General features: G+C 40.6%; 1 protein-coding gene across 6 annotated transcripts in view; it reads right to left on the bottom strand.

The window, feature by feature from the left end:
• ACOT9 (acyl-CoA thioesterase 9) overlaps positions 1–17,387 on the bottom strand; it is a 90,199-nt gene that overhangs the window by 1,247 nt on the left and 71,565 nt on the right. For 5 of the 6 annotated variants that reach the window (XM_070750710.1, XM_070750711.1, XM_070750715.1 and 2 more), the window contains 7 exons: positions 11,229–11,302; positions 9,467–9,534; positions 9,116–9,227; positions 7,567–7,657; positions 4,863–4,948; positions 2,489–2,576; positions 419–569 (listed from right to left, as the gene is read on the bottom strand). In XM_070750710.1, the coding sequence (XP_070606811.1) occupies positions 419–569; positions 2,489–2,576; positions 4,863–4,948; positions 7,567–7,657; positions 9,116–9,227; positions 9,467–9,534; positions 11,229–11,302 (670 nt within the window). The remainder of the gene's footprint in view (positions 1–418; positions 570–2,488; positions 2,577–4,862; positions 4,949–7,566; positions 7,658–9,115; positions 9,228–9,466; positions 9,535–11,228; positions 11,303–17,387) is intronic. The other variant, XM_070750714.1, reaches the window with a different exon arrangement.

Genomic DNA, 17,387 nt, shown 5'->3' with positions numbered 1-17,387 from the left:
CGACTCGGCAGCGTACAACATTGTAAATGCAGACAATATATATGAAGACAGGACAATAGTTGTTCAAAATAGCTGGGTCCTGGGAAGGCCTCTTGAGGAGGGGTGCACAACTGCCTCCTTGCAGAGAGCCGGAAGCCTGGGGAGAGTGAAAAGAGCCAAAAAGAAGGCTGAAAATCAGCTTGCCAGCACATGCATGTGCGCTGAAGCTGACCTAGGGAAATGACTTGTATGTCCTCAGATATGGCTCCGTGTATCACTTTTGGCATGTGTGCCATAGGTTTGCTATCACTGGATTAGTATGTTATATACCAGATAAACAAGCAGGCTCATATTTCTAAAGATCACTACTTTTAAATTCATTAATTATAAATTATTTTTTTACTCACATAGACAGTGAGATATTGAATTGATTACTCACCACCATATGTCTTGGGAACAACATCTGGTATTTCCTTCTCTATCATAAATGTGAAATGGAAGACATTGGTTGTATGGTGTACCCTGGTGTCTGGATCATAAACTTCACTATGCACCCGAACCTGGATGTTGTTTTTTTCAGTATAACAAACCTTTACAAATTAAAAATTAAGATCAATTAGTTATTGGGTATAGAATTTCAAAAATGAATAAAGTATGCATGACATTTTATTACATATAGTACTCATCTACAACAATTTGTTTAGCAATAGTTCAAAGTTATGAGGATAGGTTATACCAGCTGTCTGGACACTGAAGTTCCAGCCATCTCAGCACCCCACTGATTATGTGATCACAATCTGGACACTTGGCAACTAGTTCACACTTCGAACTGGTTGCCAAGCTCCTCACTCTTACATAACCACCATCTGCAATAAAGGTGCTTTTCCAAGAGGCAACTGACCTTTATGGTTTTTCTTTGAAGATGTTTCATTTCTCATTTAAGAAGCTTCTTCAGTTTTCACTGGATGGTGGGTTATGAGAACAATTAACCAATGGAACAGCTTGCCTTCATAGGTTGTGGGAGTTTCATCAATGGAAGCTTTCAAGAAGAGACTGGATTGGCATTTGTCAGAAATGATTAGTATCTGCTTGAGCAGGGGGTTGGGCTAGATTAGAAGATCTACAAGATCCCTTCCAACTCTGTTAACCTGTTAATCTAAATGGAATTTGTATTCCTTGCAGACAGCTGGTCATTTGCATTATTTTATTTAGAGAGTTGTTACGACCTGGAGGTTTATCTGTGGCATCAGGATCAACTAAATGGTGCAAATGAGTGCAGAGCCTTCTTGGAACTTATTTATTATTATTATTTATTATTTGGATTTGTATGCCGCCCCTCTCCGAAGACTCGTTAACTGTTAAAAGGACTGTGTTGTAAACTGGAGATAGATGATGAGAGCTGGTCAATTTTGAAATAGATGGCCTGTTCGACCCCTCTTTCCTCTGTCCAAAATGTGGACTTAGTTGTCTTCAAAATAATGGACTTTGTTTTTTTAATGCAGAAGGACTGCTGAATCTAGTCCTAATAGGTTTGTTCTATCTTGTGCCATTTGTTTATGAAGTGGTTGTCTTGTTTCTCCAATATACAGATTTACACATGGCTCACTGCATTGTACTGCATATACCATATTGTTGTTTGCATCTGGGTGCTTTATCTTTGGGGTGGATAAGTTTCTGCTTTAGTTCATTCTTGGGTTTGAAGTGTACATGTATGTTATGTTGGCTGAAAATCCTCCCGAGCTTTTCTGATATGCTTGCAACTTATGGAATGACTTTCCTTTTTTATTATTCTCTTCATTGTCTGTTATAGAGGAGCTCCTGTAGATCTTTTGATGAAGGCCTATGTGGAATAGCCACAGGTTCTAGTCTAAGGGCTTCCTTGATATGTTTTAGTTCTTTTAGCGAAACGTCTTCAAAGAAAAACCAGAAAGTCCAGTTGCCTCTTGAAAAAGTATCTTTGGAACAACTGTGGCCCAGATGACTGAGAATGTCAAGAAAGTCAATGGAAAAGACATCAAGGAAGGTTGCAAGTCAGTGGGGAAATTCTTCCCCATCCTTGTACTCTCTGCCAGCAGCTCTATGTTTGTACTGTGCCAGCCATTTGAATACTCCTGTACCCTCATACACCCTCATACACCCTCTCCCATAATTCTGAGCACCCCCTTGCTCTCTCCTCAACCCCTCCCCCCCCCCCAATGCGGGTCATTTACCTGCCAGCCAGATTGGGATTTGCAACTTCCTTCTGGCTTCCCCATTGACTTTGTTTATGGGAAGATAGCAAGAAATTGCCTTACGTAACCATCATGATTACAGAGATTGCTAGTGAAGTAGTCACGCTTTACAACCATATCACTTATTGATGGAAATTTCAGTCCCAATTTCTATTTAAGTCAAGGACTTCCTCTATTTAAATATCAGTATTTATCCAACTTCTTAATGTTCAATGGTAGAGTAATTCAAACACTTTAAATTACTGTAGTTTGATCTATTAATATATTTAATCTATTACCTGGGAAGAAAGTAATAGTAAGGATCCAATTTCAACTGGTTTTTGAAACATAATATCATCTACGGCTACCACATAAGGTCTGGAGTTTCTGGTATACAAAAAAAATACTGTAATTATGCATATTTATACATACATATAAAAGATGGACATGGATTGTTTTATATTTTAAATTATATTCCGTATTAGGATTCTGATATTTGTTAATAAATTATATAAAATATTAGTTTATAAAATAGAAATTTAATTGTGCATATTTTCCAAACTCCTTGGACTACAGATTTTTAGGTATTCATGACAATCCAGTAAAAAAATCTTAAGGAACCATCTTGTTTATAGCTCAAATTCATAACTTCTTACACACTAGCAAGTATAAAGACTATTATTTCACTAAGCTAAAATCAGCTTAAATACCGAAAGAGCTGATTTTACAGTTAATAAGCTATTACTAGAAGATAACTACAAGTAAAAATAACCCTCATATATATTATTTAGGAACAAGGTGAACTATTATGTGGAATTCCATGATTTCTAATAAAAAATTATTTGATTTATACTGTACTTGTTTTCCTTTCCACCAGTGCTAGAACATACATCTCCATATTTGAATATAAAAATACATGACTGGTAACATTAGATATGATCTTAATAATTTCCTTTGTAAGCGAAACTTGATCAAGTACTAAAGAGTACAACTAAAAAAGGATGCCTCCCGGAAGCATAAATCTTTGGAACTGTACAAGATAACATAGACTCAAACTAATTTTTCCATCAACATCATCTGCAAATTATCCTTTCTTCTGTCTTTTCTCTATTGCAGCTCTTATAGCTAGCAGTAAACTCTTAACATTTCCTTGTTTCTCTGCAGTGGTGATATCTATTCCTTATATACTGTCTAGTAACATAATCAATAGCTATTGATTTGACTTTATTGCAATGCTGCTTGTTTATTTATTAATTAAATATTGCTTCTTACAGCTGCCACAATCTTGCATTGGTAATATTGATTGCTCTGAGAACTCAATACAAGTAGTTTTTTACTTACAACCATTCACTTAGTGACCAAAGTTACAACAGAATTGAAAAAAGTATTTATGTCTGTTTTTTCACATGATCATTGCAACATCCCCATGGTCATATGATCAAAATCACTTGGTAACTTGCATAAATTTATGATAATTGTAGTGTCCCAGGGTCATGTTTCTGCAATCTTCTGACAAGCAAGGTCAGTGAGGAATCAAGATTCACTTAACAATTACGTTACTAAATTAATAATTACAGTGATTCCAGTCAGTATTTGAGAGGTTGCCACAAGGAGGAGAGGGTCAAATGATTTTCCAAAGCACCAGAGGGCAGGATAAAAAATAATGGAAACTAATCACGGAGAGAAATAACCTAGAATTAAGAAGAAACTTCCTAACAGTGAGGACAAGTAGAACAGCTTGCCATCAGAAGTTGTGAGTGCTACATCACTGGAGATTTTCCACTTGCCTGAAATGGTATACGGTCCCCTGCTTGGCTTAAAAGACCTCCAAAGTCTTTTCCAGTTCCAATTTTCCAAAAATCTTTCCATGGCTGCTATTTTTGCTAGCCATCCCTCTTTTCAGCATCTCCCCACCAACTTGTCTATCCCAATGGCTTCAGCATTTTCCCATAGCTGCCATTGATAGGCCCAGTGGTCCGCTCCCCAATCTTTCCAGCATCTTCCCACCAGCCTGCTTATACAGATAGTCCTCAATTTATAACAGTTCATTTAGCGATCTTTCAAAGATACAATAGGGCTGAGAAAATTGACGTTTGACCATTTTTTACACTTACAACTACTACACCATCTCCATGGTCACTTGGCAACTGGCTCAATTATTGTTGTAATGTCCCAGGGTCATGTGATTGCCTTTTGCGACCTTCTAACAAGCAAAGTCAATGGGCAAGTCAGATTCACTTAACAATTGTGTTACTAACTTAACAATTGCAATAATTCACTTAACAACTGTGACAAGAAAGACAATAAAATGGGGCAATACTCATTTAACAAGGGTCTCATTTAACAGAAATTTTGGGCTCAATTGTATCATAAGTCAAAGACAACTTGTAACATTTTAAACAATGTACATTTTTAGTCAATTCAATTCAGTTTTAGAATGAGAAAAGATGAGATGTGACTTAGAAAAATATTTAATAAGTAGTTTACACTGATTTAAAGTTCATTATGCTTCTTGCTCAGATTGTGCAAAGTGACCAAGCAAGGGAAGAAGAGAACCCCTTATCCTAAAAGCCTGGGAAGAGATGCTAGATGAGAAAAGAGATTGACATAGCCCTTCTCTAATATTCTGGCATATTTCAAGTGAAAGGAAGAGAGAGATAGCCTAATACTTACCCATAGCTGTAGGCAGCAGCCCATCCAAGTTCATATGCTTTTCTCATGAGAAAGCCTCCAAAGATTCTGTTGAAAATGTTACGTTCCTACATTTCAAAAATATCCATAGGATGAATTAATTTTGAGCATTTACACAAATTACTAAAGACGGGTTATCAGACCCTCTACTGTAGTACAATTACTCCCTAAAATGATAAATAGATTTCTTAATAATTTCATTGGGGCTAGAATTGGGCAAGAAACAAATATGCCACTTACTTTTAATAATTAAAATGTATGTATTAAAGAGATTTTAAAACTTTATAAAAATGCAATTGCCCTCAGGGTACAGACAAAGTCCAGGAAAGACTGACAGAATTCACATTCTCTTTGTATAAATAGATTAAGTTTAAAAAGTGACATCCTCCACCACAGCTATTACAACCAATACATACGCACACACATACACAGAATCCCAAGACACAGTTCGAAAAACCCTGACAGTATACACCTACATGCATACATCCTCAGCTCTTTAAAATTACAAGTAATTTGTATTATTAAAATATTCCATTAAAATATTCAAAATGCAGAATTATGGACCCTCTGAAAACTCAGAACCACAATACCCTAGTCAGCTGTAGATTATAAAACAAGATGAGATAAACAAGGATTTATTATATCTATCAATTGAAATGCTACTTTTGCTCTAGAAGAATTACATACTTATCGTTACTCTGTGCAAAACGCCAAAATCAGCAGACACAGAGCTTATAATAACAAGCATGAAGCTATTTAGTCAAATCTCCAGAACATTCTGCTAAAACCAATGTGGGAGCATATGAAGCACGTAATTATGTTCTAGAAGGGGGGGGGGGGACTGATAAGAGCCATAGAACTATCTTTGCATGATTCCCAGTAACTGTGCCTGATTCAAGTGCTTTTTTTTTGGCTAATAAGATATTGCTCAAGAACCAGTTTGGTATAGTGGTTAAAGCATCCAGTTAAAAACTGGTTGACTGTGAATTCTAGTCCTGTCTTAGGTATGAAGCCAGCTGGGTGACTTTGGTCCAGTCACTCTGAGCCCTGAAAATGGCAAACTATTTCCAAGAAGCCTTGCCAAGAAAACTGCAGGGTCTTCTCTAGGCAATCACCATGAATCAACCCTAACTTTTATAATCTCGATCCTCAGCAGTCCAGATTCAGGCCTAGCTACAACATGGAAACTGCTTTGGTCACACTGACGGGTGATCTCTGGTGGGGTCACTCCTCTATCCTGGTGCTTCTTGACCTCACAGCAGCTTTCGATACCATCGACCATGTATTTTTCTGCACCGACTGTGGGAGGCACTGTACTACGGTGGTTCTCATCCTACCTCTTCGGTCGGTCGCAGTTGGTGTTGGCAGCGGGTGAGAAGTCGGCTCCTAGGTCCCTCTTCTGTGGGGTTCCTCTCTCCCCGCTGTTTAATATCTACATGAAACCACTGGGTGAAATCATCCGACAACACGGAATGAGTTACCATCAGTACGCTGATGACACCTAGCTGTACATCTTTACCCTGTGTCTACTCAGTAAAGCAGTGGAAGTGATTTGCCGGTGTATGGAGGCTATTAGGGTTTGGATTGGGTGTTAATAGGTTTAAGCTCAACCCTGACAAGATGGAGTGGCTGCAGGTTTTCCATCCCAAGGATAACCCCATCTATCCATCCATTACCCTGGGGGGGGGGAGCTCTTAACCCCCTCAGAGAGTGTCTGCAACTTGGGTGTCTTCTTCAATCCACAGCTGAGCTTAGAACACCATCTCTCAGCTGTGGCGAGGGGGGCGTTTTCAGCTGGTGCACCAGTTGTGGCCCTATTTGGACAGGGAGTCTCTCCTTACAGTCGCTCATGCCCTTATCACCTTGGGGATCAATTAATGCAATGCTCTCTACATGGGGCTACCTTTGAAGAATATTCGGAGATTTTAAGTAGTCCAAAATGCAGCCGCTAGAGCTGTTATGGGCCTACAAATGTTTGCCCATATATCTACATTGCAAGCTGCATTGGCTGCTGGTTTCGTCTCCAAATGCAATTCAAAGTGTTGGTTGTTATCTATAAAGTCCTACATGGTTTAGGACCATGCTACCTATGGGATCATCTTCAGCCTCACATATCCCAACGACCAGTTAGAGCCCCAGAGTTGGCCTTCTCCAGGTCCCATCAACCAAGCAATGCCGGCTGGTGGGCCCTAGGGGAAGGGCCTTCTCTGTAGCAGCTCTGATCCTCTGGAAGTAACTCCCCCCGGAGATTCACACTGTCCCCATTCTCCTGGCCTTCCGGAAGGCCCTAAAAACTTACCTTTGCTGGCAGGCCTGGAACCATTGAGCTTTAACATTTTGCTCCGTCCGTTAGTATGACTGTGGTAAGAATGAGTGTGAGTGTATGGTTCTTAATTGGGTCTTTTAGATTTTAATATTGGACTTTTGAATCTATTTTTGAACTTTTATATGCTGTAAGCCACCCTGAATCTTTGGAGAGGGGCAGCATATAAGCCAAACAAACAAACAAACAAATAAATAAATACTTAAAGGCAAACACATACGTAAAAGCTATTGCTTAACAATGCTGCTTCCTCCAAATAAGTTGCAATATACACGAAGTGATGCATATAATGTATGTAACTTGAAGCAAGAGTTAAACAAAAGGATTAGTCTGCATCATCAGTAAATACTGATCAGTAAATACCTGTGGATGGCAGATCTCCAAACCCTTTAATTTTGTATCTTGCATCCATACTGAATTGGGTGGTAATACCCGACTATGAAAACTTAGTGTCCTAGAAATGGAGAAATACATATAACATTGTTAAGAACACTGCCCTATCCAATATTGTGAATTTCAATCTTTACCTAAGACTATATGGATACTACTTCATCCACATGCTGTGAATGGGAACAGGACCTTAGGTTCACCTACATATCTTACCTTGTCTTCTCTAATGCCTAAGTAAGATGACTGATGGCACTGCAATACAGTATCTGGAGACCTCATATTTGATATAGATGTTGAAGAATCCAGGAATATCTTGTTATTCTTTCCCATCACTATACTATAAACATATTCTGCTTTCAAACTGTCTCTCCTTCAATTCTTTTCTATAACAACCATCTTGTGAAGTATATTAAGCTGAGAGACTGAACCTAAGTTACACACAGTGCACTTATAACAGAAAAAAATTAATCCTGACTCTATGTAATCATAGCCGTATAACTGTGAGCATCACACTGTCTGGGAGTCCTCCAAAGTGTAATCCTAACACTGTATACTTCAGAAGAGGTATTCGACTGGTTTGGACTGGTTCGGGCGAATTGGTACTGGCAATTTGAACTGGTTTGCTGAATTGGTAAATACCACATCTGGGTGGCCCCACACCCAACTGCCCGTTCGCCCACTCACTGCTTGCCCGGCCCACCTGCCACTCAGTTGCTCTGCCTGCCTAGTCAATGGTCACCCCTTCTAGCTATTCAGCACTCGTCCTGTCCTCCCCTGCCCTATATATGTCACCTTCCCATGCAGCCGAGATAATTGCCTCACCAGTCACCTCGCCAATGCCTGCTCAACTTAATAAAGGTGACCAATACATGCCACCCGCTTACCCTTCACCTTTGGTTGGGGGCTGGGGCCACAGAGACGCACCATATTGCCGTTGGGGCAACAGGCAATGGGGTGTGCGTGCACAGCCAATGTGAAGAACAGGGCGGTGATGGCATGGCATCAGCTTTTTCGGTGCTTTCAAGACAGCTGATAGTTTTCGGCAGGCTCCAGCCATCCACTGCTGCCGGGAAGCAGCTGGCAAAGAGGTGGCAGCTCTTAGAGCCGGGGCCTGTGAAAAAGGGGAAACAGGGCAACACATGCAACTGGCAAAGGGAGAGTGGCAGCATGCAAGAGGAGGCCTTTGACAGATAAGGCCAGGTCTGGGCAGAAAATAGATAGAAAGAAAGGCTACAATAGCTGTAAGTTCAATTCTTTTTTCCTACCAGGATCTGTTGGTGTGACTTGGTGGGGGGTCATGTGACTGAGTGGCCGTGGCCATAAGTAACCATCAAGTTGGCCATGACCACTCAGTCACATGACCCCACCACCAAGCTATGTCCACAGTACTAGTAGGGGGAAAAAATGGAATCCCACTACTGGCATGGAATGCATTGACTCCTCGGAGAGGGGCGGCATACAAATCCAATCAATCAATCATTCAATCAAATCTGTAATGAATGTTTATAAATGAACTCCCTACCTTGAATCCAGAGTATTCAGGAACATATTATGGATAATATTTCTTTCATCTGCAGTAGGAGCAACCTTCAGTAAAGAAGCCCTACTAGATTCAAGCCGTCTGATCTTGTTCTCTGATCAATGGAATGAAACATGTAAAATGAATGACAATTGGCTTCCAACAGCTTTATTTCATCCTTTTTCAAAACTGATAAAATCTGCAAGCATGTTTTAGACTGTTATAGGTGCCAAACTATTTCACTCCCAAAGAACCTATGTTTCCCCAATTATTTAGTAATGCCCACAAAACAAAATTTTTAAACCCCCCCCCCCCCCCAAAAAAAAAAAAAAAACAGGCTAGGAAAGTACTTACTTTCTCCTTCCTTGAAGAGGTTTTCCTCTTCTGGGGTTTCAGCAATTAATGGATTGACAAATGCTGGTCTGAGGATATATTTGAAAAAAATCAAATCATATGTATTGTATATTGGACAAAGAATAAATAAAATAAAATAAAATAAAATATGCATTACAGTGGTGGACGGAATGAAAAGTTTTTGGCTGCAATCTAGCATAATTACTTATGTAGAAGTTCATTTGCAATGAGAACTCTGCATGCCTATTTTAGTGTTTTAAAACAACATTTTTTCTTATTACTAAACAACACAAATTATTTAATTTAAAAAGACAATGATCTAAAGAGGACGGTCAATAAAGTCCACTAGGACAATGTAGCACTTTAAATCTGAAGAATGTTGGGAGGGAAATACTCCCCGATTAGAATTCTTCCCACTGGGACACAATAATCAGTACTTTAAGGAACAATATTAAATCAAGAAGCAAGCTGCCAGAAAGAAATTTAATGACAAGAAACCAAGTTGAGTGACATTCAGCATGATTTCCCAGCTAGCTAGAATGATTGATATCCAAACATGAATTTTTATACCCTTTCTGGGGTTTTCTGTCTAACAACTGCCTTAGTGATGTTTAATCCTGTGTACTGGTGGCTTAATTTTTCCTATTCAGCTCTATTGGGCAGAGAAAAAGTTATTCTCTGCCTCCTGAGTCCCATCTAGTCGGGAGGAAATGGAGATTTTGCAGTAACCTTTCCTTCAAGTGTCCACCTGAGCACTATGGGGCTATACATTTTGTTAATGAGTCAGGCAAGTTTTTTTCCTTTCCTCTTGTTTTAGTTAAACTGTTTCTGATTTAATTATTTGTATTGTGTTTGAGTATTTGCTGGTCATGTTTTCTTCTTTTATGAGGGGAGGAGGGCCTTCCTTCAAGGCAAAACATGCTGCAGAACATGTAGGGAAGTGAAAACATGACACCTGTCAGGGGTTAAGTATGTCTATGAATCCTACAATAGCTGAAAAATCCACAATAAGGTCCAGCTGCTATAAGGAATTGTAAATAAGAGCTACATTCATTACCTTTGCACTCTAAAATTCCTTTTTGCCTTCAATATAAAATACTATACAGCTACAAAGACTGACATAATTTGGTATTTTATATCAATCATTTTATTGCTGCCTTATAGCTTTTATTGCCATTAATATTGATGCTCCTGATTTTTATCTTCTATCTGGCTTTGTTCTGCTATTCTACTTTTTTTCTTTTTGAATTGATTTGAATGGAATTATTTTGTTTTACACATTTTAAGTGGCCAAATGCTATTCAGAGAACTCTAGTTATGGCAAAATAAACAGTATAAGTAAACAAATAAGTCACCAATACTAACATAATATGTTAGTAGCCTTTACATATTCTGGAGTTCTTTAAAACCTAGGACTCAAATGTACTGAATGTATGATAACAGATTAGGCAAGTAGCTCAATTTTCTTTAAATGCTATAAAAGTTCAGTTCTAGATAACGATTAAAATGTTTAAAGCGTTTATGGGTAAAAACATACTATTTAATTATTTCCTATTTTAAAAGTAATTAAGGGTCATACTAAGAAAGGACAATAAAAAAACTATTAAGTTTTCAATAAATAGTTGATAAACCTACTACCCCCACTGCGCACTCTCCCCGTGAGTTGAAGTTCCACGATAATTGAAGGTTAATAGGTTCATCAACTTTTACCATCACTTGCATTCCTCACTGAATTTTTAAAATAAACTGCTAGGAATATTACCTTTTGTTTTCTGGATCACGGGCCACCATAACAAAAGTTGCATCTAACACAGGGTAATAAATTGCACCAAGCAACTAAAATAAGAGAATATGAGGGAGGGGGAAAACGATTAGAAACAGTATCCAGTGAAAATTCAATTAAAACTTGATACACTGTTTTAGAACTGAACTTTTTTTTTCTATGGATGCCAAAAAGAATAGCAGGGAAATTTAAGTAGAATACATACTATCAATATTTATTAAAAAGAGTTAATGTAAGATTCTCTTTATCAATTTAATTGTGCCGGTGAAAAATCACATTCTCTTCAAACAGGTCAAAATACATTTTAATAAACAAGGATGTTACATTCCAATTTGTACTGGAACTGTCCTTTTTTATTAGATTAAAATATAACACAACATACAAACATATATTGTTATTGTTACAGTTAAAATTGGTTTAATAATATTCACATATATATTGTTTATATATCTATCTAATACATATACATATTTTTATTTTCTATATATTTTCTATATATTTATAGATGGTTGATATTTGATATTTACACCTCTTGGATTTTATTATCCTTATTATTTAACCATTTGTACAGTCTGTTCTTTGTTAAATAATATTCAGATTCTTCTTTATCTTGCAGCTCCTTAGTCATTCTGTCCATCTCTGTGTAGTCGAGAATTTTTTCAAGATTTCCTTATCATTTGGTGTATCATTTTGTTTCCATTTTGCTGCATACGTTATTCTAGTGGCTGTGACTATATGTACTATTAGATAATATATTTCCTTCAAGTAGTTACCTGTAATAATTCCTAATAAATAGAGTTCCAGTTTCCAGTTAATACACATTTTTATTATATCCTCTATTATTTTTCTGATTTTGACCCAAAATTTCTTTGCTTTTTTGCACATCTACCACATATGGTAATATGTACCATGTGTATGTTCTGCCAGGCTGCCCAGAAACGAAGCAATTAATCAAACACACTCGCAGGCTTGTAAAAAGAAAGCAAAGAGGTTTTCTTTATTTACAGAAGGCTTCAAGCCTCTGCGTCTGCCAGAGCAAATGTTAGTTTATGAGTCCAACAGGTCAGAGTTAATTACTCAAGTCAGCCAAATAATTGTGTGTCCAATCAAATCCTTGTGTGTCCAATCACACTTGGCCAATAAAAAAAAATAATTCTATTCTATTCTATTCTAATTCATGGCTTAAATGTCAGAATGTCCAAAGATATCCAAAGCAAACATGAAATCACAATTCATCAAAGTCTTTCTCCAAAAACTGAACAATAAATTCCCACACCGTCATCTGCAAAACCTCTCCTTTTTCAAAGCTGCAGCAGTGTCTTTAATTCTTAACACCTGTGACCTAAAATCTGTTTCTGCATTTGCGCAGCTGCTCTTGGTGTCCCAACATTCTCCTTACCTAGACATTGAGAAAAGGATTGTTCATTATGTCCTCCCTGTCTGACTTAGATGAAACTCTGGCTGGAGATCTGACCGGCTCCATTTCCTTCTCTGCCTTTCCAACCCCTTCCTCATCGCTTTCTCCTTCTGGTTCATGATCTGATTCCTCCTCCAGCCAGATGGGTCTTCTCTGATTAGATGGCCCCAGCCAACCACAACAGTGTATTTCCAACAGAGAGGTGAAATTTTGTTTAACAGTTAAGTATAGTTTTGTAAAACACTCCTGAACTATTTCCTTTTTTTAAGTGATATTACTTTGTATATTTCTTTCCATATCCATTAAACTGAATTAACCAAGGCAGAGTACCAACAGACAGCCAGAATCTACAAAGAAAAAAAATCAGGACAGCAAAAGCCCAGTATAAACTAAACTTAGCAACAAAAGTCAAAGACAATTTAAAAAGCGGCTTCCAACACATAAACAACAACAACAACAAAAAACCAAGGAAACAGTTGGTCCACTAAAAAGAGAAGATGGCAAAGAAATAACAGACAACAGAAAGCAGAACTACTCAACACATTATTCGCGTCTGTTTTCACTAACAAAGAAAATACAAAACAATGGAATTGTACCGCAGCTGCAGAAATCAAAACTGGAACAAAACTGTACTTTAATAAAAATATAGTAAGAGACCACCTATTGGAACCTAATAAGTACAAACCACCAGGACCAGATGGACTACATCCCAGAGTCCTAAAGGAACTAGCAGATGTCATCGCTGAACCTCTGTACCACATCTTTCAAAAATCCTGGATCACAGGAGAACTACCAGATGATTGAAAATGAGCTGGCATGGTCCCTATTTACAAAAAATGTCGTCTGGTGGGGACCAGGGGAAGAACCTTCTCTGTGGCGGCCCCAGCCCTCTGGAACCAACTCCCTCTGGAGATCAGAACCACCCCCACCCTCCTTGCCTTTTGTAAGTTTTTGAAAACTCACCTTTGCTGCCAGGCATGGGGAAATTGACACCTCCCTTAACTACTGTTTTATATATGGTTTGATTGGGTTGTGTGATTATTTTATTAATAAGAATTTTTAAATTGTGTTTTTACATATTGGATTTCTACATTGTTATTATTGTTGTGAACCGCCCCGAGTTCTCGGAGAGGGGCGGCATAAAAACCTAATAAATTATTATTATTAATTATTATTATCTCATTTTTCAACACTGTGACCAAATCAATTGACCAGAGAAATGCAGTGGACTTAATATACCTAGACTTTAGCAAAGTGTATAACAAGGTGGATCACAATTAGGAGGTTCCGACCCAGACGCCTGATGGACCCTGAGGGCTTTCAGAGGGCATTTGGGGTTTTACCAGATTCACTCATCCACAGCTCAGCAGAGTCTCTTGCTGAGGCCTGGAACAAGGCTGCAGCGGAGGCTCTTGACCGAATTGCGCCATTGCAACCTCTCTGTGGCACTAGACCCCGTAGAGCTCCATCGTTCAACGAAGAGCTCCGGGAGTTGAAACGTCAGAAGAGATGTCTAGAGAAGTGATGGAGGAAGAGTAAATCCGAATCCGATCAAACACTTGTAAGAGCTTTTATTAAGACCTACAAAGTGGCGCTCAAGGAGGCAAGATGCGCATACCATGCCGCCTTGATTGCATCAGCGGAATCCTGCCCGACCACTCTGTTTAGGGTGACCCGCTCCCTTCTAAATCAGGGGGGGAGTTGGGGAGCCCTTGCAGGGTAGTGCTGAGGAATTTAACTCATTTTTTGCTGATAAAGTCGCTCGGATCCGGGCGGACCTTAACTCCAATTGCATAGCAATATCGGCTGACAATGAGTCAGGCGAGGTAACTGGGGCTAAAGGTCTTTGTCCATCTGTCTGGGAGGAGTTTGACTGGGTGACACCTGATGGACAAGGCCATTGGAGCTGTGAGTTCCACCACCTGTCTACTGGATCCGTGTCCTTCTTGGTTGGTTTCGGCCAGCCAAGAGGTGACATGGAACTGGGTCCAGGAGATTGTCAATGCCTCCTTGGGGAGGGGGTCCTTTTCAGCCCCTTATAAGGAGGCACTTGTGCGCCCCCTCCTCAAGAAGCCTTCCCTGGACCCAGCCGTGCTTAATAACTACCATCTAGTCTCCAACCTTCCCTTTTATGGGGAAGGTTGTTGAGAAAGTGGTGGCACTCCAACTCCAGTGGTCCTTGGAAGAAGCCGATTATCTAGGTCCTCAACAGTCTGGATTCAGGCCCGGCTACAGCACAGGAACTGCTTTGGTCACGTTGATGGATGATCTCTGGCGGGCCCGGGACAGGGGCTTGTCCTCTGTCCTGGTGCTTCTTTCTTGACCTCTCAGAGGCTTTCGATACCATCGACCATGGTATCCTTCTGTGCTGGTTGGAGAGGCTGGGAGTGGGAGGCACTGTTCTCCAGTGGTTCTCCTCCTACCTCTCTGGTCGTCGCAGTCGGTGTTAGTGGGGGGTCAGAGGTCGACCTCTAGGTCTCTCCCTTGTGGGGTGCCTCAGGGGTCGGTCCTCTCCCCCCTGCTATTTAATATCTACATGAAACCACTGGGTGAGATCATCCAAGGGCATGGGGTGAGGTATCATTAATATGCCGATGATACCCAGTTATACATCTCCACCCCATGTCCAGTCAACGAAGCAGTGGAAGTGATGTGCCGGTGCCTGGAGGCTGTTGGCGCCTGGATGGGTGTTAACAAACTCAAATTCAACCCAAACAAGATGGAGTGGCAGTGGGTCTTGCCTCCCAAGGATAATTCCATCTGTCCGTCCATCATCCTGGGGGGGGAACTACTGACCTCCTCAAAGAGGGTACGCAACCTGGGTGTCCTCCTCGATCCACAGCTGAATTGGAACATCATCTTTCGGCTGTGGCAAGGAGGGCGTTTGCCCAGGTTCGCCTGGTGCACCAGTTGCGGCCCTATTTGGACAGGGAGTCATTGCTCACAGTTGCTCATGCCCTCACCACCTTGAGGTTCGATTACTGCAACGCTCTTTACATGGGGCTACCTTTGAAAAGTGTTTGGAAACTTCATATTGTGCAGAATGCAGCCCGAGAGATATCGTGGGGCTTCCCAGATTTGCCCACGTTTCTATAACACTCCGTGGCCTGCATTGGCTGCTGATCAGTTTCCTGTCACAATTCAAAGTGTTGGTTATCACCTTTAAAGCCCTATATGGCATTGAACCGCCTGCTCCCGCACGAATCCCAGCAACCGATAAGGTCCCACAGAGTTCGCCTTCTCCGGGTCCCTTCTCTGTGGCGGCCCTGGCCCTCTGGAATAAACTCCCCCCGGAGATTAGAACTGCCCACACCCTCCTTGTCTTTCGTAAATTGCTCAAGACCCACCTATACCGCCAGGCATGGGGGAGTTGAGATAGCTTTCCCCATATTTTATGTTTGGTATGTATGTGTTGTTTGTTTTTCAATATGATAGGGTTTTATATACTTCTTTTTAATATTAGATTTGTTCACTATAATATTGTTTTTTTATCATTGTTGTGAGCCGCCCCGAGTCTTCGGAGAGGGGCGGCACACAAATCTAATAAATTATTATTATTATTATTATTATTATTATTATTACTACTACTACTACTACTACTACTACTACTATTACTACTACTACTCTGCAAAGTAAAGAAAAATGGGGTTGACAGTAACACAACAACATGGATTGAAAACTGGCTGATCAACCGCACCCAACGAGTAGTCCTAGGCCCAGTACTCTTTAACATATTTATCAATGACCTAGATGAGGGGGAATTCATTAAATTCGCAGACGATACCAAGCTGGTGGGAGTGACCAATATCCCAGAGGATAGACTCAGAATACAGAAAGATCTAGACAGACTTTTACAATGGACTCAAACAAACAAAATGAAGTTCAATGTAGAGAAAAGTAAAATCCTGCACCTACCGTGTTTCCCCGAAAGTAAGACAGTGTCTTACTTTCTTTTTATCCCCAAAAGCCCCACTATGTCTTACTTTCGGGGTATGTCTTATATTGGAAAAAACGGTGCGCGCTGGAGTCAGAAAAAGACATAGACAGATGGGGAGGGAGCCGGCCGGCCGGCGAGGCCCGGAGTGCGCTGCCAGTTGGGAAGGAAGGAGGGAGGGAGGCGGCCCCCGCTGCTTTCCCCGCCGCGCCGCTCCCAAGCGCCTTCCTCGCCCTCGCCACCGCCGCCTTCTCGCTCTCCAGATCCAGCTAGATGAGAGGCGATGGCAATGGCGGCGGCTGCGCGGTGCCCGTTAAGTTACCTCGTTGAGCAGGAAGGTAGCGCTGGAGTCAGAAAAAGACATAGACAGATGGGGAGGGAGCTGGCCGGCCGGCGAGGCCCGGAGTGCGCTGCCAGCTGGGAAGGAAGGAGGGAGGGAGGAGGCCCCCGCTGCTTTCCCCGCCGCACCGCTCCCAAGCGCCTTCCTCGCCCTCGCTGCCTTCTCGCTCTCCAGGTCTAGCTAGATGAGAGGGAGGCGGCAATACCCCCGTGTTTCCCCGAAAGTAAGACATATGTCTTACTTTCGGGGTACGGCTTATATTAGCCGACCCCCCTGAAACCCCCGATATGTCTTACAATCGGGGGTGTCTTACAGGGTAGGTTAAAAAAAAACCAAGACATACTACAAACTGGGTGAAACCACACTCACCACAAGTGACTGATAAAGGGATCTCAGAGTCTTGGTGGATAATCAACTAAATATGAGCCAGCAATGTGCAGCAGCGGC

This window comes from Erythrolamprus reginae, chromosome 4 (assembly GCF_031021105.1).
Source record: "Erythrolamprus reginae isolate rEryReg1 chromosome 4, rEryReg1.hap1, whole genome shotgun sequence".
In the NCBI taxonomy this organism is placed as follows: domain Eukaryota; kingdom Metazoa; phylum Chordata; class Lepidosauria; order Squamata; family Dipsadidae; genus Erythrolamprus; species Erythrolamprus reginae.
Note: the sequence above shows the minus strand (reverse complement) of the source record. Positions and strands in the feature narration are given on the sequence as shown.